At 42.0% G+C, this 24395-nt stretch overlaps 1 protein-coding gene across 8 annotated transcripts in view; it reads left to right on the forward strand.

Annotated features, from left to right (window-relative positions):
- Positions 1–4987: 4987 nt before the first annotated feature.
- Positions 4988–24395, forward strand: part of CACUL1 (CDK2 associated cullin domain 1) — a 70205-nt gene continuing 50797 nt past the window's right edge. For 6 of the 8 annotated variants that reach the window (XR_014067414.1, XR_014067421.1, XR_014067412.1 and 3 more), the window contains exon 1: positions 8665–9283. Coding sequence is in view for 3 of the 8 variants with exons in the window: in XM_081536366.1 (XP_081392492.1) it covers positions 8920–9283 (364 nt within the window). In the remaining 5 variants the exon portion in view is untranslated. Of the gene's footprint in view, positions 8387–8664; positions 9284–24395 lie in introns of those variants that run through there. The other 2 variants (XR_014067426.1, XM_081536398.1) reach the window with 1 other exon arrangement.

A 24395-nucleotide genomic window follows, 5' to 3' on the forward strand; every position in this document is an offset into this window, starting at 1 on the left:
TTGCATCTCCTGCATTGGCAGGTTTTGGCAGGCAGATTCTTTACCACTGAGCCACAAGGGAAGCCCTTTTACCTCTCCTTCATATGCCACAACCCTTCCATTCCCCTTCCCTCCACTAGAGTCTCAGTTCCTTTCTTTTAGTTCCTAGATGATGTCAAACACCTTCTGCCTGGAAAGCTGTCTCCTTAACTTGTTGACTGGCTCACTTCTACCCATCCTTTTGTCTTGGCAGAAATACCCTTTTTCAGGTTAAGTCTCTTTGGTCACCCCAAGTAAAATAACTTTCTCTGTGATGCCTTCTTACAGTGCCTGGTGTTTTCCTTTATCCTGCTTGTCAGGCTTTGGTTCCTGTGGTTCATTGTTTAAATCTTGACACTTCAGAGGAACAGAAACTCCATAAGGGATGGAAACCCTTCTTGTCTGTTTACTCCCAGCACAGCACCTGAGCACAGAGATATTTGTGAATGATGGAGTAAAAGAAATAGGCTGACAACAGGGAGCTGGTAGGGTAAGCTTTTTTCCTATAGTCTCCTTCAGCCTGGAATCCTTTCCTTCAGCGCCTTAATTCATCAGGTTTACAGAAAGAATCTGCATCATTACTTTTGTTCCCCTGCTAGGATGGAATCTGGCTGGATACAGATGCTAAGATGTAAAAGGAAGGAACAAAATCCAACATGGAAAGAAATATCGAATAGAGAATACTCCCCCGAGTGGCTACACATCTCCACTGTAGGCAGTAATCTCATTGCGCAGCTATTGAGGCTTGAGTTATTTACATGCCTTTAATCCTCTTACCTTCTAATCAAGATCATTCCAATAGCTTTGCCTTTAGACTTCCAATTGCATTATGCATTCACAAGTCACTTCTTTGTCAAATGCTGTATTGGTACCATTATAATCTCCTAGGGAGATTACAAGAAAAGTATTCATTCTTTTTTATCCTAATATAGTTTATCTCTATCAAAGTTGTGTTTTCAATTTTTCCATGCTAATGCCTTCATGAAATTAATAGTGAATTTAAAATGAAATAGAAATTAAAAACAATCATCTATAGGTCCGTGTGTTATCTATCACAAGCTTGTCTAATTCAATTGGTTCTGACTTGACTACTTAGAAGCATGTACAGTTTGGGAGTGTTTTCATATAAATTTTCGTCTCTTCTTTTCTCTTCTTGCTCACCTCTGAGAAATTTTATTTCTAACAATGCAAGAGGCTTCCCTGATGGCTCAGTCAGTAAAGAATCTGCCTGCAATGCAGGAGACCCAGGTTTGATCTCTGGGTAGGGAAGATTCCCTGGAGATGGCAATCCACTCCAGTATTCTTGCTGGGAAATCCCATGAACAGAGGAGCCAGGTGGGCTACAGTCCATGGGGTTGCAAGAGTCAGACAAGACTTAGCAACTAAACCACTCTACCACCAACAATGCAAGAATTAGGAGGGTTAAATAGATTAAAAGATACAAAAAAATGGTAATAATAAGCTTTGTTTTCTCTTAGGGAAGAATATATCTCATCATACAGATGGTATTTTAAGAGTTAATTAAAATGAAAAAGGGCTGCTACTACTGCTACTGCTAAGTCACCTCAGTCGTGTCCGACTCTGTGCGACCCCACAGATGGCAGCCCAGCAGGCTCCGCTGTCCCTGGGATTCTCCAAGCAAGAACACTGGAGTGGGTTGCCATTTCCTCCTCCAGTGCATGAAAGGGAAAAGTGAAAGTGAAGTCGCTCAGTCGTGTCTGACTCTTAGCGACCCCATGGACTGCAGCCTACCGGGCTCCTCCATCCATGGGATTTTCCAGGCAAGAGTACTGGAGTGGGGTGCCATTGCCTTCTCCAGAAAAAGGGCTACCAATATAAAAATAAGATTTCAAGTAGATTTAAGGTAGCGACGTGTTTATTCATTCAAAAATACTGAAAAATCGTAATGAAATACTCTATAGGAAAGGTGACATGATGGTATTCAAAGCTATATAAGACTAATTCTTAGTGACAAAACCTCTGCACTCCCTCATTTTAACTATTTTAAATAATTAGCTACATATTTATTTTGTAACTGTCTGTCTTGATTCTAATCAGTTCAGTTCAGTTCAGTCACTCAGTCATGTCCGACTCTTTGCGACCCCATGAATTGCAGCACGCCAGGCCTCTCTGTCCATCACCAACTCCCGGAGTCTACCCAAACCCATGTCCATCGAGTCAATGATGCCATCCAACCATCTCATCCTCTGTCGTCCCCTTCTCCTCCTGCCCCCAATCCTACCCAGCATTAGGGTCTTTTCCAATGAGTCAACTCTTCACATGAGGTGGCCAAAGTATTGGAGTTTCAGCTTCAACATCAGTCCTTCCAATGAACACCCAGGATTGATCTCCTTTAGGATGGATTGATTGGATCTCCTTGCAGTCCAAGGGACTCTCAAGAGTCTTCTCCAACACCACAGTTTAAAAGCATCAATTCTTCGGCGCTCAGCTTTCTTCACCGTCCAACTCTCACATCCATACATGACCACTGGAAAAACCATAGCCTTGATTAGACGGACTTTTGTTGGCAAAGTAATGTCTCTGCTTTTAGGGACTAGATCTGATAGACAGAGTGCCTGATGAACTATGGACAGAGGTTCGGGCCACTGTACAGGAGACAGGGATCAAGACAATCCCCGTGGAAAAGAAATGCAAAAAAGCAAAATGGCTGTCTGAGGAGGCCTTACAGATAGCTGGCAAGAGAAGAGAAGCGTAAAGCAAAGGAGAAAAGGAAAGATATTCCCATCTGAATGCAGAGTTCCAAAAAATAGCAAGGAGAGATAAGAAAGCCTTCCTCAGCGATCAATGCAAAGAAATAGAGGAAAACAACAGATTAGGAAAGACTAGAGATCTCTTCAAGAAAATTAGAGATACCAAGGGAACATTTCATGCAAAGATGGGCTCGATAAAGGACAGAGGTGGTATGGACCTAACAGAAGCAGAAGATATTAAGAAGAGGTGGGAAGAATACACAGAAGAACTATACAAAAAAGATCTTCATGACTCAGATTATCACGATGGTGTGATCACTCACCTAGAGCCAGACATCCTGGACTGTGAAGTCAAGCGGGCCTTAGGAAGCATCACTACAAACAAAGCTAGTGGAGGTGATGGAATTCCAGTTGAGCTATTTCAAATCCTGAAAGATGATGCCGTGAAAGTGCTGCACTCAATATGCCAGCAAATCTGGAAAACTCAGCAGTGGCCACAGGACTGGAAAAGGTCAGTTTTCGTTCCAATTCCAAAGAAAGGCAAGGCCAAAGAATGCTCAAACTACTGCACAATTGCACTCATCTCACATGCTAGTAAAGTAATGCTCAAAATTCTCCAAGCCAGGCTTCAGCAATACGTGAACCGTGAACTTCCAGATGTTCAAGCTGGTTTTAGAAAAGGCAGAGGAACCAGAGATCAAATGCCAATATCCGCTGGATCATCGGAAAAGCAAGAGAGTTCCAGAAAAACATCTATTTCTGCTTTATTGACTATGCCAAAGCCTTTGACTGTGTGGATAACAATAAGCTGTGGAAAATTCTGAAAGAGATGGGAATACCAGACCATCTGACTTGTCTCTTGAGAAACCTGTATGCAGGTCAGGAAGCAACAGTTAGAACTGGACATGCAACAACAGACTGGTTCCAAATAGGAAAAGGAGTACGTCAAGGCTGTATATTGTCACCCTGCTTATTTAACTTATATGCAGAGTACATCATGAGAAACGCTGGGCTGGAAGTAACACAAGCTGGAATCAAGATTGCTGGGAGAAATATCAATAACCTCAGATATGCAGATGACACCACCCTTATGGCAGAAAGTGAAGAACTAAAGAGCCTCTTGATGAAAGTGAAAGAGCAGAGTGAAAAAGTTGGCTTAAAGCTCAATGTTCAGAAAACTAAGATCATGGCATCTGGTCCTATCACTTCATGGGAAATAGATGGGGAAACAGTGGAAACAGTGTCAGATTTTATTTTTTTGGGCTCCAAAATCACTGCAGATGGTGATTGCAGCCATGAAATTAAAAGACGCTTACTCCTTGGAAGGAAGGCTATGGCCAACCTAGGTATTTTAAAAGATTCTCATCAATACATACTCAATTTTGCGTGTGTGCGCATGCTAAGTCATGTCTGACTCTTTGTGACCCTGTGTACTGTAGCCCTCCAGGCTCCTCTGTCCATGGGATTCTCCAGGAAAGAATACTGGAGTGGGTTGCCATGTCCTCCTCCAGGGGATCTTTCCAACCCAGGGGATCAAACCTGCATCTCTCATGTCTTCTGCATTGGCAGGCGGGTTCTTTACCATTAGGGCCACCTGGGAAGCCCACTCAATTTTGCATACATATATTTTTTAGGGATGTGTTTACGAGGAGGAGGGAGTGGAGAGGTCGGCATGAAGTTATGTAGTGGATAGGCCCTGGGGATTAAATATCTGGGCTTGTAATGGGTACTGAATCCATTTAAACTTCCCTACTTGACCTCAGATTTTATTCTTGTGTCCCACTCTTGAGTACCAGGGATGGGCCTCATTTTCCAAGAATAAATCCATGCCCTTGCCAGTAAATGACTCTGGGATTTGGGTCTGAATGCTGTGTAGACTGGTTCAAGAATGAGCCAATGGGACATGGAGAAGTATGCTAAGGGCTTCTGGGAAAGAACTTGCTTGCTTACAATCAACATCTACCAGAGCCATAGACCCTCTTCTGGACATTGTTGGTTAAGTATGTGAGGTCTAGGGCTGTGGCAGCCATTTTGCTGGCAGGATGAAGTTTGCAAAAGAGAAAATCAGGTCAAAACTCAAGGCAGGTAACAGAGCTGGAGACCTGACCGAACCACGCCTCACCTTTGCCCTGCTAGACTTTTATCAGTATGTTAGTCAATGAACAGCCTTGATTTTTAAGCAATTTTTACTTGAGATTTCTGTTTCAGGAAGCTAAAATAAATGTTTTAACATACAGAATCCCAACTTATACTTTCTTACTGTTGTTTTTATTTTTTAAACTTTGAGGTTAGGAATGTTTTTCTGATTATAAAAATAGCATTGATACATGTTCACTGTAGAGAATATAGAAAAGATTGGAAGATAATGAAGAAGATAAAAACCATCTGTAATCACATTAGCCCTAGGTAATTGCTATTAATGTTTTGAATTAGTCTTTTATTTACATAAATAAACTTACATATACATATTTCCTACTTTGGTGGAACTAATATCCTAGTGGGACATAAAAGACAAATGAAAAATCCAAGAAAATAGATTAATTTCTGAGACTATGGAATGTTGTAGCAATTATTAATTAACCTGTGTTATATCTGTCCAGTGTTGGGTGAATGGTTGCTAGTAATGTTATTCCCCATCTCCACATTCCAGAACAAAACACCAAAGATTTGTTAATACCTATTAAAATATATTAAGCTTTTGGTGAAAGTAAGTGTTAGTCACTAAGTTCTGTCCGACACTTTGCCACCCCATGGACTATAAGCCACAAGTCTCCCCTGTCCATGGAATTCTTCAGACAGGAATACTGGAGTAGGTAGCCATTCCCTTCTCCAGTGGATCTTCCCAACCTAAGGATTGAATCCGGGGTCTCCTGCATTGCAGGCAGATTCTTTATTGTCTCAGTCACCAGGGAAGTCCCAAGTGTAATATAATAATGTCTCATGTCCATAAAATCAATCAGTTATCAATATGTTCATTTGTTTCCCTTCAGTAGGTGATGCTTCTTATTTATGGCAAATTGCACCCTGTCAGTAACTGCTTTGGTTCAATCATCGTTAGATTTTTCCCTAATGGTGTGTTTAACCACTTACAGCTAAGATTAATGTCTCATATTGATTATTATGGCAGTATACATGTAAAGGGTTCTATGTTCACAAGTATGCTGGGTAAGCCTCCCTGTAGTAGAGCCTTACTACTAATAGATAAAGTGACAGTACCAATCCCTTCAGTTCTAAATGTCTTCATCATGATTTTCTGACCCATAAGTTGGTTGGAAGACTAGAAATATGGGGGTTTACTAGCTGTCTGTTGGTTATTGATTTCTAACTGAACTATACAGTGGTCAGAGAATGTGGTTGCTATGATACCAATACTTAGACATGTAGAGAGACTTGCTTTATGACCCAGCATGTTCAATTTTTGTAAAGTTTCACATATACTTGAAAGGAGTGTATATTCTGCAGTTGTTGAGTTCTCTGTGTATACATTAAACCATGCTTGGTAACTGTGTTATTCAAATCCTCTAGTCCCTTAAAGATGTTTTGGTCCCTTTGATCTATGTGTTAGTTCTTGTGGCTGCTATAACAAATTAGCAGAAATAGAGGACTTTAAACAACAGAAAGATGTTCTTTCACAGTGCTGGAAGCTAGAAGTCTGAAATCATGGTTTTGGCAGGGCTGTCTTCTCTCTGGAGACTCTAGGGGAGAATTCATTCTTTGCCTCTTCCAGCTTTGGGTGGCTGTTGGCATTTGGTGTGAGAGTGTGACTGCATCACTCCAGCCTCTGCCTCTGAGGTCACACTGCCTCCTCCTCTTCTGTTTGTCTCAGATCTCCCTCCTTGCTCTAACTACAACACTTGGCACTGGTTTTATATTCCACTTGGATAATCCTAGGGCTTCCCTGGTAGCTCAGACTGTAAAGAATCTGCCTGCAATGCAGGAGATCTGGGTTCAATCCCTAGGTTGGGAAGATGCCCTGGGGAAAGGAATGGCAACCCACTTCCTGGATAATCCAGGAAGCTCTCCTCAACTCAAGATCTTTAATTACCTATGCAAAGACTTTGTTTCCAAATAAAGTAACATTGACAGGTTCCAGGAATTAAGACACAGAGATATCTTTTGGGGGGGAGCTACTATTCAACCCATTGCAAACTGTTAAATCACCTATTCCGATGGTAGATTTCTCTTTCTTCTGGTACTTCTGTCAACTTTTGCTTTATGTATTTTGTGACCATATTATTAGACACACATTCATGATTCTCTTATCTTGTGTACTGAGCGTTTTTTTATATAGTCACACCCACCACCTCAAAAGTCTAGTAATGACAAACTATCATTTGTTGCCTGAAAAAATTATAATTTCTCTTTCCTCTTAACATTCTTTTCTTGCCGGGCTTATAATTCTAAGGTTACAATTTCCCTCCCCCCTGAGCATTTCACTCTGAAAATTGTCTTTTTTTTTTCATATTCCCTAAATGTCCCAGGGCCAGAGAATCAAAACCCTGTGCTGATTCAAAAAATATATGCTCTTAATGAATATGACAGAGCATTTTCTGAAGTTAAACCATTCCAAGTGCTCACAGGGCTTCCCTTGTGGTACAGTGGTAAAGAATCTGCTTGCCAATGCAGGAGACATGAGTTTAATCCCTGGGCCAAGAAGATCCCCTGGAGAGGGAAATGGCAACCCACTTCAGTAGTCTTGCCTGGGAAATCCTGTGGACAGAGGAACCTGATCGGCTACAGTCCATGGGGTTGCCAAAGGGTCAGACATGACTTAAAGACTAAAAAAACAACAAGTGGTCAGAACGCTTCAGTAAGTATAGTGCAGAATACGCTGGGAAAATACGTGTAGAGAAGCTGAAATAAATGTGGACACTGAAGTATATCAGAGACAACTTCTCAGTGGCTGAAGTGATTTACGTAACTTCAAACTAATTACATATCTGTGGAAATAAAGATTCATTATTTGCTAGCTTAAAATAATTAAGGGTTTTTCTAGACAACTTTTCAACAGCAGCGAGAATGAGCGCAATAAACAACTATAACCACACATTCTCACACAATATACTGCTATTGCTATAATCTGAGAATGCAGAAGAATCGAAGAAATTATAATAGTTACATAATATTTCTTCTTTGTCCCTCAAAACTCTCATAATCTCAAATTTGTAGTTAAGGTTTGTTAAACAGCGTACGGAGAGTGGCATTTTTAAGTTTAAAGTTTCTGGCCTCAGTGTATGGCGGAATTAGGAACTTAAAAAATCCTTGATCAGCTCAAAAACACTTAGCATTTTTAGTCACTCTGCTGCTTCGCCTGTTATTCACCAGGTTGAGGGTTTGGGACGGGTCTGCTGAGGGCCATGTGCGATCCAGCCAATGGCCGCCCTGGGTGGCCCCAACCCGTTTATAATGTTCGATCTGGAACCTCTACTGGCCACCAAGGTTACATGGTCAAGCAAACGCCGGAATGCAAGGTCCTCTGTGGTTCGAAGGCCCGGTAAATCGGGCGAGCGGAAGAAAAACACGGCCGAAAGGGGAAGCTTGGGTCACATCGACCGCCAAGCCAGGCTCATGGACACTGCTTCAGTCACAAACGCGGCTGCCCGTCGTCCTGTTCACCAACCTGCGACAGCGCGTGCGCAGCTCCACTCCCTTATCACGTGAGTCCGGGCACGGGGCGGGGCCGCAGCCGGCTCCGCGGGAACTGGGTCGCCCAGCGCCTGCCTGTCTGCGCGCGACCAGTCGAGGCGGGGCGAACCTCTGTTATCCCGCCTGGTGGTGGCTCACAGCTCCCGCCCCTTTTCGCTCCGCTTTCCCGAGGCTTGTTTCCTCGCACCACGTGCCCTCCTGGCCGCTCCTCCCCCGCTGCCCGCCCTTTCCCCAACTGCTGTTGGAAGCTGCTGTAAAATGTCGTGAGGGGCGCTCCCGCTTTACGGCTGCCTCTCCCCAGACTGGAACCCGGGAGCGCCCACCGCCGTCAGCCCTGTCTGCAAAGGGGCATCCCGGCGGAGGCTGAGAGACCCGAGGCACGCCGCTGCCCCTCCCCGCCGCGCCCGCTCCGGCCCTCGGCGATGTGAGCTTGAGGAGGCTGCAGTGCCCGCCCCCCGCCCCCCCCGGCCCGGCCCGGCCCGGCCCGGGGTTGAGACGGGCAGCAGGTGCCTGTGAAGGCGGGCGGGTGCTGGGGGCCTGCAGGATGGAGGAAAGCATGGAAGAGGAGGAGGGGGGCAGCTACGAGGCGATGATGGACGACCAGAACCACAACAACTGGGAGGCCGCCGTGGACGGCTTCCGGCAGCCCCCGCCGCCCCCGCCACCCCCGCCTTCGATCCCAGCCCCTGCCCGAGAGACTCCGGGGGGTCAGCTGCTGGCGATGCCTGCGGTCTCCGTGGACAGGAAAGGCCCCAAGGAGGGGCTTCCGATGGGGCCGCCACCGCCGCCGGAGGCCAATGGGGTGATCATGATGTTGAAGAGCGGCGACGCGGCCGCCGTGGCCAAGGCGGCCCCCGCCGCCACCCCTGGCTCCACCATCAACATCAACACTTCCACCTCCAAGTTCTGTGAGTCCAGCCTTTCGCCAGCAGCCTTGGCTTTTCCTCCTCCCCACGCGGACGCCGAATCCGTCTCTCTCGGCCAGCCCTTCTTCCTTTGTTTCAGGCCCAGGTCTCCTCTTCCCCCCTCCTCGCGTCCCTCCCTCCCCGGTTTGGTGTCGGTGGGCCGGCGCCGGAGCGGCCCTGGCTTCTTGTAGTACCTGGCCTATAAAAGAGCAGCCTGGGTTAAACGCACGCAGCCCCCGAGTTCTCCTGCAAACGCGATCCGTATCACGACTGGCTTGCTCTCAACGTTAGGAAGCTCTTTTCTTCTCCGTTCCCCCTTAAGTTTCACCCTCAAACGTGAAGGGAAAAGTATAAGGCTGCCCGGGTTTCGTTAGGTAGAGGCCTTCAGTCTTTTTGTGTTTTTTTTGCAGCCAGAGGAAAAAGAAATCTGGCCACTGTGTTTCAGTGCTTTTAGCCAGCCTGCGTTAAGCAAGTCAGGAATTAGAAAGTTGACCTGTATCTGCGCTTCGTTCTTTCCCGTCTCCAGTGCACGCCTTCTGCATCCTCATAGGGAAAATGTATGAGTTGCTTCTTGAGTTAACACCAGTGCAGTGGGAGCTACGACATCCATTTTGAAGCTAATACTGTATAAAATTATTTTTCAAAGCCTACACTCATAAGAATAAGCCATTCGGTATGTGTCCAAGTCCAAGGTTGTGTTGAATGTTGAGCTTCATGTTAGTGATCCGCCTTAACGCTCAATTGCAGGCAGAAAGATTTAAGACCAAAATCTCTTCTGTAACTGAAACTGTCCCCAGCCAAGGATGTATGCTTCCACGGCTAGGAAAAAAAAGTGCTTCTGCTTTAAGCGAGATTTTTGGGGGGCTGGTGGTGGTGGTGGTGGAAATCAATCGCCACGGCCAGATTTATTCCCTCCTATTAATAACTACAAGTTTTGAATGGCATCTGGTAAAGCAACTGGAGATTTCATTTCTAGTTGCTAATTTTATCAAGCTGTACCAGTAATTGTCCAAGTAGCTGTGCAGAGAAAGTGCCTTGGTTCAGGTATGTAGTGGTAGCCTTACATATTTTGGGGGAACAAGCACATAACCTTATTTATTTGCCTTCAACATGGAGACATTCATATGTAGTTAACGGTTGATAAGATTTGTCTAGGTTTTTTGTGTGTTGTGAATACAAGAGAATTATGTTTATATTGTATAGTTTCTGTGTTGAAGGGTATGTAGTGAAACCAGATCTGAGACAGAGTGGCAGGGTGACTTATCTAAATGTTGAAGGAAGCTTGCCTTAGTGCTTTTACGGAGTTCAAGAGTTCCAAAAACACCAGCCTACAGTTAAGAGCAGAAATCAGTGACATTAGGAACAAAAGAAAGATTCGCCAAACTGAAAGAAGATGTTTTGAAGGTAAATAAGCTAAACAGACCTCTGATTTTAAAAAGATGCAGATAAAATAAGTGATAAATGGGAAACGGCTACAAACATGAGATGTTTAAAAAATAATTTTATGAATTGCTATCGGTTTATAAATTTGAAAGCCTGGAGGAAATGTATAAATTCTTAGAAAACTACAAGCTATGAAGGTTGGTATCAGAAGAAATAGATAGCTTGAGCTGACTAATAAATATTTAATAAACAATGGCAAAACCTCCCCTTTCAAAAAAACCCTGTATGAAGATAGTCTTACTGAGTTGCAATGAATTTTTAAATGAAAATTTCCTTTTAAAGGTTTTTCTGGGAATAGGGAAAAAAAAGAGATGCCAAGCTCATTTTATAAAGTTAGTATTGATTTCAAAACTAGTTGAGGTCAATATGAGAAAGTTATACACCTAGCGTAAACAGGAAAATCCTACATAGTATAATACTAGCTCATCAAATCCACCAATGCATTGAAAGAATCTTGATCAATAGAGTTTGTTTTAAGAATGTAAATATGGTTCAACATCTGTTTATCTGTTAATGTAATTTGTCTCATTAATAGACTGAAGGAGAAAAGTCATCAATTATTTCTATACCATAAAATCATTTGATAAGATCGAGCACCGATATATGGTAAAAAAAAATCTTAACAAGCTTTGAACACAACATAACTAGATAATGGTTGTTAACCAAAAACCTACAGCAAATAATAATAGAGAAATTTTAGGTACACTTACTTTAAGATCAGTAACAAGATAAGGATGCCCTTGTATCACCGTTGGTATTTAACATGAGGAGGTCCTGACTGACACTACAGAGGGAAAAATAAAAAGTATAAGGTCAAGAAGGAAAGCAAGAAAACTTATTATTTGCAGATAATATTACTTATCTAGAATAACCATTAGAATCAGGAGAGAAACTGTTGGAACTAGTAAGAGTTTAGCAGGGTTACTGCTTTTAAAATTGACCTACAGCAATTAGTAGTATTTAGCACACTGGCAATAAGCAATCAGTAAGGTAATCAAAGATAAATATTGTGTACAGTAATGGAAACAAACTAGTCTCTAGGAATTAACCTAAGAACACATAAGATCTTAAAGGAGAGAACTTTACTAAGGAGCCAGAAATGTGTTGTCAGTTGCACAGTCATGTCTGACTATTTGCAACCCCGTGGACTGTAATATAGCCCGCTAGGCTCCTCTGTCCATGGAATTTCCCAGGCAAGAATACTGGAGTGGGTTGCCATTTCCTACTCCAGGGGATATTCCCCACTCAGGGATCAAATCCACATCTCTTACATCTCCTTCATTGTCAGGCAGATTCTTTACCACTGTGCCACCTGGGAGGCCCCCCAAGGAGCCAGAAGAGGATCTAAATACATGAGAAAACTTTCCATGCTCTTGGGACTATTTATTGTTGTAAGAATGTCAGTTTTCTCCATTTTAATCTGTAAGTTTGATTAAACTGCCATCAAAATTCCAGTCAGTTTGTCTGACAAACTCCATAACCTAGATCTAAAATTTATGACAGGTGGGATAAAGTCTGAATAGCTAAATCAGTCTTAAAGATTTGCTTTGGTGGGGGCTTGCCTTATTAGAAGTTAAGATACTGTTTCAAAACTATAGTAATAAAAAACTAGTAGGAATGTGAGAACATTAAAAAATAGACTAAGGGGACAAATTAGAGAGCAGAAAGTTACCTATGAATGTTTAGAAACTTAAGGGTGTCATCATAAATCATCAGAGAAAGTCATGTTGCTCAGAAGAGTAACTTAACTGTATGGAAAAAAAAAACCAAAAAAACAATTTAACACCACAGATGAGATAACTATAGATAATTAGAGATTTAAGTGTGAAAGGAAAAGTTAGAAAATCAGTGGAAGACAATGTTGAAGACGCTCTTTCCCTAGGGACAGGGAAGGGCATCTTAAAGCTGCTAAGACTTAAACAGAGGTGAAAAAATGATAACTTTGTAGAAAAAAATGAAGGATTTTTCTTTCAGTGACAGATGAAAGAATTAGAGAAGATATTTGCAGTGCCTAAAATTGCCAAGGGATCTAGCTTGGAATTTATTCAACTTTTTTGCTTGTTCACTGAAGTATTTTTTTACCTTCATTTTCTAAGGATCTTTTTGCTGGAGATACAATTCTAGATTGACCATCTTGTATTGCCTCTGTTTTTCCTTTCAGTACTTTAAAGATGGCTTTCCTTTGTCTTTCAACCCCCATTATTTCTCATAATAAATCTGTGAATATTCTACTTTCTTCTCTGTGTACTCTGTCCTTTTTTTTTTTTTTCTGGCTCTTTTTAAGATTTTCATTTTATCTTTCACTATATCAAATTTAGTTTGATTGTGTTGTTCCTTGGGGGTGGTTTTCTTTAGGTTTATTCTTTTTAGTGTTCATTGAGCTTAGCGTTCTGGAATTTGTCCAGTTTGGAACATTATCATTCAGAATGACTACGCGGGGCCCCTCAGTCGCACATGGTAGGCCACTTGTTATGGTACGCTAAATCACTGAGGCTCTGTTCATTATCTTTTTCAGCTTTTTCACCCCACTTTGTGCTTCACTTCAGATAGTTTCTATTGCTGTGTTGTCTTTGGTGTTTAATTTGTTGTTAGTTCAAGTCTTTTCTTGATCAGCAGGAGTTCCAGCTGTTTTTAACATAGTCTGTCACTGGGTCCAGGTTTCAGTCAGTTAACTGAGCAGATCGTTATAATCATGTCTAGTTTCTCGAGGTATTACAATGAATAATCTTCAGTAAGCGTATTCCTTTTGATAACTAATGTCTCATCTCAAGTTATATGTCAGTCTTTAAAATTCTTAAAAAGTCTTCCGTTAGTGTATATAGGCATATGTAGAGGTACTATGGGTTATGTACCAGACCATTGCAATAAAGTGAACCACGTGAATTTTTTGGTTTCCCCAGTGCCTATAAAAGTTATATTTATAGTATTGTATAGTCTGTTAAGTGTGCAATAGCATTATGTCTAAGAAACAACAAACATAACAATTAAAAATACTTTATTGCTAAAAATATGTTAAATATCATCTGAGCCTTTAGCAAGTCATAATCTTTTTGCTGGTAGAGAGTTTGCAATATTTTGAGAATTACCAGAATGTGACAGAGATGCAAAGTGAGCAAATGCTGTTGGAAAAATGGCACCAGTAGACTTGGTTGACTTAGAGTTGCCACAAAACGGCAGCTTGTAAGAAGCACAGTATCTGCAAAGTGCAATAGAACAAAGCACAATAAGATGAATTATTTTTTAACTACAGTGCCTCTAGTTTTTTTGGAATGAAGGCTGGCTCCTGTTTGTTTAGATTTGGTACTTGTTCCCTGGGGAAATTTAATTTAGTTGGAGGTTTATTTACAGGTAGTATTGTGGCAGGGGCTTCTGTCAAGTAAAGATCAGCCTCATATTGGGGAGAAGGGGTCCTTCTCTCTGTGAGTGCTTTGAGGTCAGGATTCTCAGGTTGATCAAACACCAAGCTGACCCCATTTCAGGTCTCAGGGTCTTACCATTTCACAATCAGTGCCCTAACTTTTACTTAAGAGATCTGTCTAGAATTTGAATTATTTTTACTTGGTAATTCTGTAACTTGCAGAATCATTCTGGTTTTGATTTTTAGCTCTATCAATCCTGTGCCTTTAAGCATTAAAGGGCACTTTTTTTTTGCAATCACAGATGTTCTTTGGTCCTCGGTTTACTGAGCTAAATATTTTTTTTTTAAAGTTTTCACCTGTCATCAGAATCAGCCCACTCCACAGTTCTTATTTTTCTTATTTCCATCATAACAGCCATAGCAGTCTGCCATGTTGTTTTCTTCAAGAAGACCTTTATTCCAGGTAGCTATAGGTGATAGGTAATTCTTTGCCCTTCCATGTCATATAGTGTTAGTATTATGTTATCTAACGGTGGCAATGCCCATCATTGCCTTTAAATCCAACTAGGTTGGCAAACCAAAGCCAGCCTCCTAACTTCAGAGTCTGTGTCCTGTAACTCCTCTGGTTCCAAATATTTCATCAATCACAGTTCAGTCCAAGAAAACACTCTGGGTATCTAAAGCAACAGGAGATTTAATAGCAAAAACTAGGTCTTTTGCAAATTGTTGGAGAGGTTGGAGGCATGAAGTCAGTGAGGCTGCTCCACTAGCCGCACTCCCCAGGGCAGGCTGCTGTTGCTGCCACCACTGCCATTCTTGAATCATCAGAGTTGCCTCCCTCATCCTTGAAGTTGGTGACCAGACACTGAAACTCAGAGTTTGGCTGCTACAAACTCTGACGTCTCTAACCTTGCTTGCCAGAACCACCAGGACAATAATCTGTCCTTTGGCCCACTTTGCCCTTCGAAATCTCATTCAGATGTGTCTCACTGATGGAATGTAATTTGGGGAGTGAAATTATTTAGTTCAGTTCTTCATTGCACATTAGTCAGCTTTCTATAATAATAACCCCCAAATTTCAGGAGCTTATGGAACAATAAAGATTTATTTCTTGCCCGTGTTATGTTACTGGCTGACAGTTGGCTGTCACTGTTCACATGTCGTCTCATTCTGAGGATAAAAGACTGTGAACGGGTAGATGGAAGGAGGGGGGTGGGAGGGATTTTGCATTGACTTAACGATCTTGTATCATGATCTCAGGAGAACTATGAGTCCAGTGCACCAGAAGCTTCTCCAGATAGATGAAAGCTTCACAGTATTTTTAATTGAACTCAATGAAATCACTTTTTTAAATTAGTGATTCAGAAGTCTGTTAAAATTGGCTTCTGAATTTAGTGAAAGTGTTAACCGATTTTAGTAAATCCTAAGTAAAGTTGCTCTTTATCTGATCAGGTCCTATCTGCCAGTTTCCAGGTTGATTGATTCTTTTCCAAGTGGATCAGCTACTGTATTCAGGCCCTAAAATATGCATCGGTGGTGGTGGTTTCGTGTCTTCTCACCTTCTATCTTAGTGGAGTTGGTGGTGGTTTAGTCGTTAAGTCGTGTCTGACTCTTGCGACCCCATGGACTGTAGCCTGCCAGGCTCCTCCGTCCATGGGATTCTGCAGGCAAGAATACTGGAGTGGGCTACCATTTCCTTCTCCAAAGCAGCAAACATCGCTGTGGTATCAATTGATTGTCCAAATTTCAGGATCTCATTGGGGATCTTGTGTTGCCTTTATTTGTTTATTTATAGATGCGCAGGCTTCTCGTTGCGTGTGGGCTTCCTCTAGTTTCAGGGAGCCGGGGCTACTCTTCACCGCTGTGTGTGGGTTTCTCACTGTGGTGACTTCTCTTGCTGTGGAGCACGGGCTCTAGGCATGAAGGTTTCAATAGGCATGAAGGTTTCAATAGTTGCGGCACATGGGTTCAGTAGTTGTGGCCTATGGGGTTAGTTTCTCCCGTACCAGGGATTGAAGCCATGTCTCCTGCATTGGCAGATAGATTCTTAACCAGTGGACCACCAGGGAAGTCCCTTGTCTTGCTGTTTTTTGATATAAATTGCACAAGTGACATTGATGAAACTATAAGAAAAAGCCATTGTAATGTTTATGTAAGGCCCAGTCCCAAATCCTTCAAGAAAATGAGTACTGTTTAGTTCGTCTTTAAAAACTGTAACTCTGTAAGCTGTAGACTATATATTGACATGATCACATTGTAAACTGTTAAAAGCTATATAAAAAGTTATTTTGGGCATTCTTTGGTAATATGTCTTAGCAGAGCAAACTGGCCTTTCATATTTCTTCCATCGTTTGTAGTTATTTGGCTGTTAACCTCTGCAGAGAGAGGAGTAGTAATTTGTAGTTGTCGGTGTGCTGACTAGGATGGCATTTTATCCAACAGGTATTGTCTTCTGTATACCAAGGTGATATTTTAGCCTCTTGTGATGAATGAGACAGAATTTAGCATAGAGGTTGAAGGACAGATGATTGTGATTCGTTATAGTTAAATGCTGTAGTTAAGTTATGTATATCTATGGTAGCACAGGGGGAAAAAGAATCTTTGAAAATGAACAGCAGTTTGTTGGGAGGACTGAGGTGGCAGGGTTGGACTTGAAGAGACTTTGTTTGCAGAGAGAGAAGCCTGTGTAGAAGACTCAGAGTTGAAATTATTGTAGGAACGTAGGGTGTGAGGAGGGAGTGGCACAACTTAAACCTAGATAGATAGCAAGGTCTAGATGCAAAGGGCATACCAAGTTAGAGATGGGATTCTCTTCTTTGGGAACAGGAGCCACAGGGAGTCACCTTGGTAAAATATGTCTTAGTGTGTTCGATTAGAAAGAGTAAATGGAAACATAAGAGATTGGTTAGGGGCTTGGAATGACAAGAGATGACAGCCTGAGCAACTTAAGGATTGGAACAGAGGTGGTTTCAGATTTGGAAATATCTTGGGACTTGTTCAGTTGCAAAGTCGTGTCTGACTCTTTGTGACTCTATGAACTGCAGCACACCAGGCTTCCCTGGGCTTCGCTATTTCCCTGAGTTTGCTCAAATTCATGTCCATTGGGTCAGTGGTGCTATCTAACCATCTCATCCTCTGTCATCCCCTTCTCCTTTTGCCTTCAGTCTTCCCCAGCATCAGGGTCTTTTCTAAAGAGTCCTCTTCGCATCAGGTGGCCAAAGTGTTGGAGCTTCAGCAACAGTCCTTTCAGTGAATATTCAGGGTTGATTTTCTTTAGGATTGACTGGTTTGATCTCCTTGCTGTCCAAGGGATTCTCAAGAGTCTTCTCCAGCACTGCAATTTGAAAGCATTTGGGGACTATAGTCTATAAAACTTGGGGGTGAAGAAGGGAGGATATGGATATGGAAGGAGTATAGGAAGGGGTGTATGTGTATGTGTGTCTATTTTAAGTTATCTGTGGGACATTTGGGTGGAGAGGTTCATTGGCAGTGGGTTAGCTGAGCTTTCTTGTTTCCTGTGCTTTAGAATATTGGAAGTACTGAAACAAAAGTTTAATTTCTGTTCAGCGTGGGTGATTTCTACTGTTGTCTTCCCAGATCAGCAGTCGGTTACTCTATTATCTAATCTACTGTCGATTGCCCCAGTGTATTTTTAATTTCAGTTACTGTGTTCTTAGGCTCTGTTTGGTTCTCAGTATTTTCTCTTTTAAAATCTTCAGTTCAGTTGCTCACTTGTGTCTGACTCTTCGCGACCCTATGGACTGCAGCACTCCAGGCTTCCCTGTCTAACACCAACTCCCGGAGCTTGCTCAGACTCATGTTCATCGAGTCGGTGATGCCATCCAACCATTTCATCCTCTGTCGTCCCCTTCTCCTCCTGCCTTTAATCTTTCCCAGTCAGTTCTTTGCATCAGGTGACCAAAGTTTTGGAGCTTCAGCTTCAGCATCAGTCCTTCCAATGAATATTCAGGACTGATTTCTTTTAGGATGGACTGGTTGGATCTCCTTGCTGTCCAAGGGACTCTCAAGAGTCTTCTCCAACACCACAGTTCAAAAGCATCAATTCTTCGGTGCTCAGCTTTCTTTATAGTCCAACTCTCACATCCATACATGACTACTGGAAAAACCATAGCTTTGACTAGATGGACCTTTGTTGGCAGAGTAATGTCTTTGCTTTTTAATATACTGTCTAGGTTTGTCATAGATTTTCTTCCAAGGAGCAAGCATCTTTTAATTTCTTGGCTGCAGTCACCATCTGCAGTGATTTTGGAGCCTAAGAAAATAGTCTGTCACTGTTTCCATTGTTGCCCCATCTATTTGCCATGAAGTGATGGGACCGGATGCCATGATCTTAGTTTTTTGAATGTTGAGTTTTAAGCCAACTTTTTCACTCTCCTCTTTCACTTTCATCAAGAGGCTCTTTAGTTCCTCTTCGCTGTCTGCCATAAGGGTGGTGTCATCTGCATATCTGAGGTTACTGATATTTCTTCCAGCAGTCTTGATTCCAGCTTGTTCTTCCTCCAGCCCAGCGTTTCTCATGATGTACTCTTCATAGAAGTTAAATAAGGAGGGTGACAATATATAGCCTTGACATACTCCTTTCCCACTTTGGAATTTAAGATCTTAACATGCTTATCTATTCTTCTGAGTTAGGAAGCATCTTTATGGTCATTACCTTGAACTCTGTTGAGTAGATTGTGTGTCTCCACTTCATCTAGTTCTTTTTCTGAGGCTTTTCTTGTTCCTTTGGAGCATGTTCCTCCGCTCATTTTGCCCAGCTCACTGTGTAAGGTAGGTTGGTTACATTTCCCGGTCTTGGAGCGAGGGCCTCATGCACGAGACATCCTGTGGGTCCCGGCAGCACGCTCTTTTTGGTCACCAGAGTCAGATGTTCTAGGGGTGCCCCCGTAGAGTTACCTGAGCCGTTCTCTTATGGCGGGCCTTCTGTGGTTGGTGCAGTGGTGAGCGGGACGGACCCCCAGCCTGGCTGTGAAGGCTGCCTCATGTGGCGGGTACAAGGCTGCTGGAGGGTGAGGTAGGCTTCCCACTGCTGTCTGCCTGGTCTTGGGCCTGGGGCTGGCCTGCTGGTGGGCGGGTAAGCCCGGAGCACTAATAAGCTAGGGGAGGATTCCACAGTGTCACTTGCCAGGGCTGCGTTACCTTGGTAGAAGGAGTGCCCCCAGATGGCTGCTGCCAGCATCTCCACCTCCAGGAGGAGTTCTGGTTTGCCTCCTGCCTCTCCAGGGGCGCTCTCCAGGATCAGCAAGTGGGTAGGCTCTCCTGAACACAAGCCCTGCTGCTTTTCAAAGCCAGAGGTTCCGGGTCTCGTCTTCCTGGTGCAGGAGCCCTGGGTGGGAGAGCCTGAGGTGGGCTCAGGAGCCTCACTCCTTGGAGAGAACCTTTGTGATTGTGATATTCCTCCCACTTGTGGATCCCTAACCTGGAATTGTGAGTCCTGAATGTACTGTGCCTCCTCTTACTTGGCTCGTTGTGATTTTTTCTTTAGGTATGTAGCTGTGGAATAGCTTTTCTGCTGGTTTTTGGGCCGTTCTCATAGATAGCTTCTCTGTAAGCAGCTGTAATTTTGGTGTATCCATGGCAGAAGGAGTGAGTTCAGGACTTTTCTACTCTGCCGTCTTGGCCACATCACTTCATGTCTTCCTTTTTACTGGTATATTCCCGTGTGTGTGTGTGTGTGTGTGTGTGTGTGTGTATAAAACATATCTTTTAGCAAACTCTTGCGAAAAATGTGTTTGGATAATAGTTTCAGGTGTTGAATATATAAAAATGCTCCTTCACACTCGATTGACACTGGGTTGAGAATTCTTACATAAATAATTTTTAAAGTGTTGCTTTATTTACTTTTAAGTTTGCAGTGTTACAGTGGAGAATTCAGGTACAATTTTTATTCTTGTTATTTTGCATGTGGCTTTTTTCCCTTGAGAAAGTTATCGGGATGCTTTTTTAGGTTAGCGAGTCAGTGTTTTTCTCCCTTTACATTCTCTCTGTTCTCTGAAATTATTCGCAGTCAAATGTTGAATTTCCTGCCTTGATCTTCTAAGTCTGTTAACTATTTTTCAGTATATTCTATTTCTCTTAAACTATTACTCTGTTTCTCTAAACTCAGGGAGAATTTCTTGATGTTTTCTTTTGGATTTTTAACAGTGGCTGTATTTTTAGTCTTGAGAGTGTTTGGATTGCTTCTTTTTCATCACCATTTTTAATTTTTGTCTTCTCTGAACATAGTAATTATAAGGTTTTTTTTTTTAAGTTTTCTTTTATTCTCTTGATTATCTTTGCTTTTATATTTTTGCAATTTTTGTTTTGGTCTCTCAAGTCTGAAACCTTGCAAATTTTGGTGATCTTTTGCCAGCTATTCATATTTAAAAGTGAAAAGGCTAATTGATAGCTCTTTGTTTACAAGGGACTTTGCCCTCCTAAGTGTTGGGCTTCGCTGTAGGCTAATTGGATGCAGAACTGCTGTTTTCTTGCCTGAACTGCCAAATGGGAAGTAAAGAGATGACTCCTTGCCAGTGGCTTTCTAGAATTAAAGAAAAGGGGCAGGGCTGGATGTTTGAGCGTTTCTTATTTTGAATTTTGACTTCGGTTCAACCCACCAGCCCTGAGCTTCCCACATACGCACCCACCTACCGTGTATCTTGTCCTGGAGTCCCAAACTCTTAACCTTTCAGTTTCTGTGCAGAATAACCCTTCTCTTTCTTATTGTTTCGTCTACAGATTTGTAACCAGTCTTCACCCTTCCCACTCCACCCACCAACTCTCTGCCTCTAACCTTGCTCACTGTCCTCCTGTGAACTTCTCAGGGTTCTGCAGGGCAAGATTAGCTCACCTGTTGGTTTTCCGCCTCAGCGTGCCCTGCCTTCTGCTCTTACTGCAGTTACTTTCCTGGTGTCAGTGCCATGGAGAGTTGACTTTAAATCTTGCAAGAAGTAACAGAATTTTTAAACTGTGGCAGACCTGCAGTTAGCATGGTTCACACCTGTGGAATCTCAGTTGAGCAGATGCTTTCTATTTGAACATGGGGAGATTTAGGATTAGTTGGAGTTGGAGCCATAAAGGATGTTATTGATAGCACTTGACTGTTTTCATATATGTACTTTCATAAATAACATGTTCATTGTGGAAACTCGGTCACAGGCTCAAGTATGATATTATAATTGTGTAATAATGTGCTGGAATTATTCTAAAGTAACGTCGATTTCAGTCTTGCTGGTAGGCCACAGCGGCTATTTTCTGTTTGTAAGATAGTAATGATGAAGGAATTTTCTGCTGTTCTGTTTTGCTGTGTGCTTAGTCGCTCAGTCGTGTCTGACTCTGCGACCCCATGGACTGTGGCCTTCCAGGTTCCTTTGTCCACGGGGATTCTCCAGGCATGAGTACTGGAGTGGGTTGCCATGCCTTCCTCCAGGGGATCTTCCCACCCCAGGGATCAAACCCATGTCTCCTGCATTGCAGGCAGATTCTTTACCATATGAGCCACCAGGGAAGCCCAAGAATACTGGAGTGGGTAGCCTATCCCTTCTCCAGGGGAACTTCACGACCCAGGTATTGAACCAGGGTCTCCTGCATTGCAGGTGGATTCTTTACCATCTGAGCTACCAGGGAAGCCCCAACTCTTCTATTACATTTTCTCAAATTGAGTAAAATAATAGTGGAATGTATTTCTGTGTAAGTTTTACAGTGTTTGGGAGAAGAAACACGTCATTTGAAGCAAGGCAAAGCAGGTTATATAGTTTCATATAGTTGTCAGTCCCTCAGTCATGTCTGACTCTTTGTGACTCTGTGGACCGCAGCACACCTGGCTTCCCTGTTCTTCACTAACTCCAGGAGTTTGCTCAAACTCGTGTCCATTGAGTGGGTAATGCCATCCAACCGTGTCATCCTCTGTTATCACTTTCTCCTGCCCTCAATCTTCCCAGCATCAGGGTCTTTTCCAAAGAATTGGCTGTTCTCATCACGTGACCAGAGTATTCCCCTTCAACATCAGTCCTTCCAGTGAATATTCATGGTTGATTTCCTTTAGGATGGACTGGTTGGATTTCCTTGCTATTCACAGGCTTGTCAACAGTCTTCTCCAGCACTACAGTTTGAAAGCATCAGTTCTTCGGTGCTCAACCTTCTTTATGGTACAACTCTCACATCCATACATGACTACTGGAAAAACCATAGCTTTGACTAGATGGACCTTTGTGGGCAAAGTGATATCGCTACTTTTTTAATATTCATGTCTCTACTTTTTAATATGCATGGTCTCTGCTTTTTAATACTCTGAGTTTGTCATGGCTTTTCTTCCAAAGCTCAAATGTCTTTATCTTACAAGTCTTATCTGGACCAAACTGTTAATCTAATTATTTGTTTACATGAATGTAACTCGCTGTTTACATGGATATAACAACTTACAAAGAATGACTTCTTAATGATCACAGTAGATATTTTATATTGCTCATAGTGTTTAAATTAAATTATACAAACCATATACCCTAAAACTTAGAAACTTCCCAGACACATGTGACTTAGAACTTAAAACTTATAAACTCCCCGTAGAGCATGGAGCTCTTAAAAAGTTTTAGCTTACTTTAGAAACAATTCCTTTATTAGGATTTAACATTAGCTATCATCTTTTAATGGTGAATCAAAATATACCTGAGTAGCTGGTACAGGTTTTGTTTTATTCCTTCTAATATGGAAAAATATATTTAAAGGATTTGGTAACTTCTTTTACTGTTTTTTCCCCAACTGGGCAGTTCTCTTGGGCGGAGCTAAACTACTGTTTGCTTGGATCAAGCTATTTTCCTTTTGAGAGAAATAAGTAACTAGGATTTTTTTTTTTTTTTAAAGAAAGAGTAAAACTCCATTTATTTACTAAACTACACAATTCTGATTCTAATTCTCTTCCACTCTGACTGTTCTTTTTTTTTTTTCCCCAAAGGCTTCTCCCCATTCTACAGGATTTGTTCTCTCTCCATTGCTTGAAAGATTTCGGACTTCCCCTTATGTTGGAGGGAGAAGAATATTCCACCAGGGGGTAATGTTTTAGACCACACAGATTTATAAGATTGTTATTGATAGATGGGCACACTGACCACAAGAAATCATAATTTTTCTCTTAAATCATTTACCCTAGCCAGTTCTTTTTTTCTCCTAGTTGACTTGTCAGGTTATCTCATTGTTATTAGTTGTAATTAATCTAAAAAATCGTTATGCTTGAGACATAATTTAGCCTGTTTAATTTGACTTAATCATTTATTTCATAATTGCCAATACTATATTCTCCTTAAGGAGCCAATTCTTAATGAAGGTGGCTTTTTTGGTGGGGAGAAGGGAATGGAAGACTAGAACTTGAAGGCTCTTTGGACTAGCTGCCCTTTAAATTGTTTTCTTTGTTACATGTGCATCTTTATTTGTTCTGCAATTAAAGTTGTTCAGACCCAACAACCACAAGCTAGCAGTTGAGAACAGAGGAGCACCTGTGACCCCCGGCTGTTCTGCGCGGAGTAGGAGCAGTGGGCAGTGGTTCTCTAAGAAGCAGGGAGAAGAATCACCTGAAGGGCTCAAAGGGATTTCTGCATCATGTGTTACACCCTCCCTCCTTTTCTGACCGCACAGGTCTGGGTTGGGGCCTGGCCGTGTTTTGCCTTTACATCAAGTGAACAAGTTTCCGGGTGGTGCTGATGCTGCTCCTGGTATCACATTTTCGGAGCCACAGATCAAAGGGAGTGACCAGTCTTTTCAGTAGATCTAAAATGAATTAATAATACCTGCTGTAATTTCTGAATATATCCTCCCCTTACAAACAAATAACAAGAAAAAAAAACTCAAAAGGACTATCTGGTAGGGCTTACCTGGTTTGCTTTAGTCTGTGAAACCAAATGCACTAAAATTCCGTACGACTAATAAGTAGTATGCCTTGAACTGTTTTTATATTAAACATTTATTTTGTCTTCCATTAAATTAATTTACTTCACATGCATTATTGAATACCTGTCATGTGCTAGTTTGGAGTTGGGAATCTAGCATTGAATGAATTCCTTCTCCAAAGGGCTTATGTCTGGTTTGAGGAAGATTGATAATTAACACATAATATGTCAAGTGTTGATAAGTTACTTGGATAACAAAGTATGAAAGTTGAACATAATTATTCTTGCCTGGTATGAATTACATATCCCCAGTAGTTTCTCGTTTGTTAACAACCTGACAATACTTTCCGAACCTCAGATTCCAGCTGTTCATGTATTTCAGATTTTATTTCACTTTATTTTAGTAAAGATCACTTGTAGTACTTTCTCAGTAGGC

This window comes from Giraffa tippelskirchi, chromosome 2 (assembly GCF_054371585.1).
Source record: "Giraffa tippelskirchi isolate mGirTip1 chromosome 2, T2T-mGirTip1v1.2.pri, whole genome shotgun sequence".
NCBI classification, from domain to species: Eukaryota; Metazoa; Chordata; class Mammalia; order Artiodactyla; family Giraffidae; genus Giraffa; species Giraffa tippelskirchi.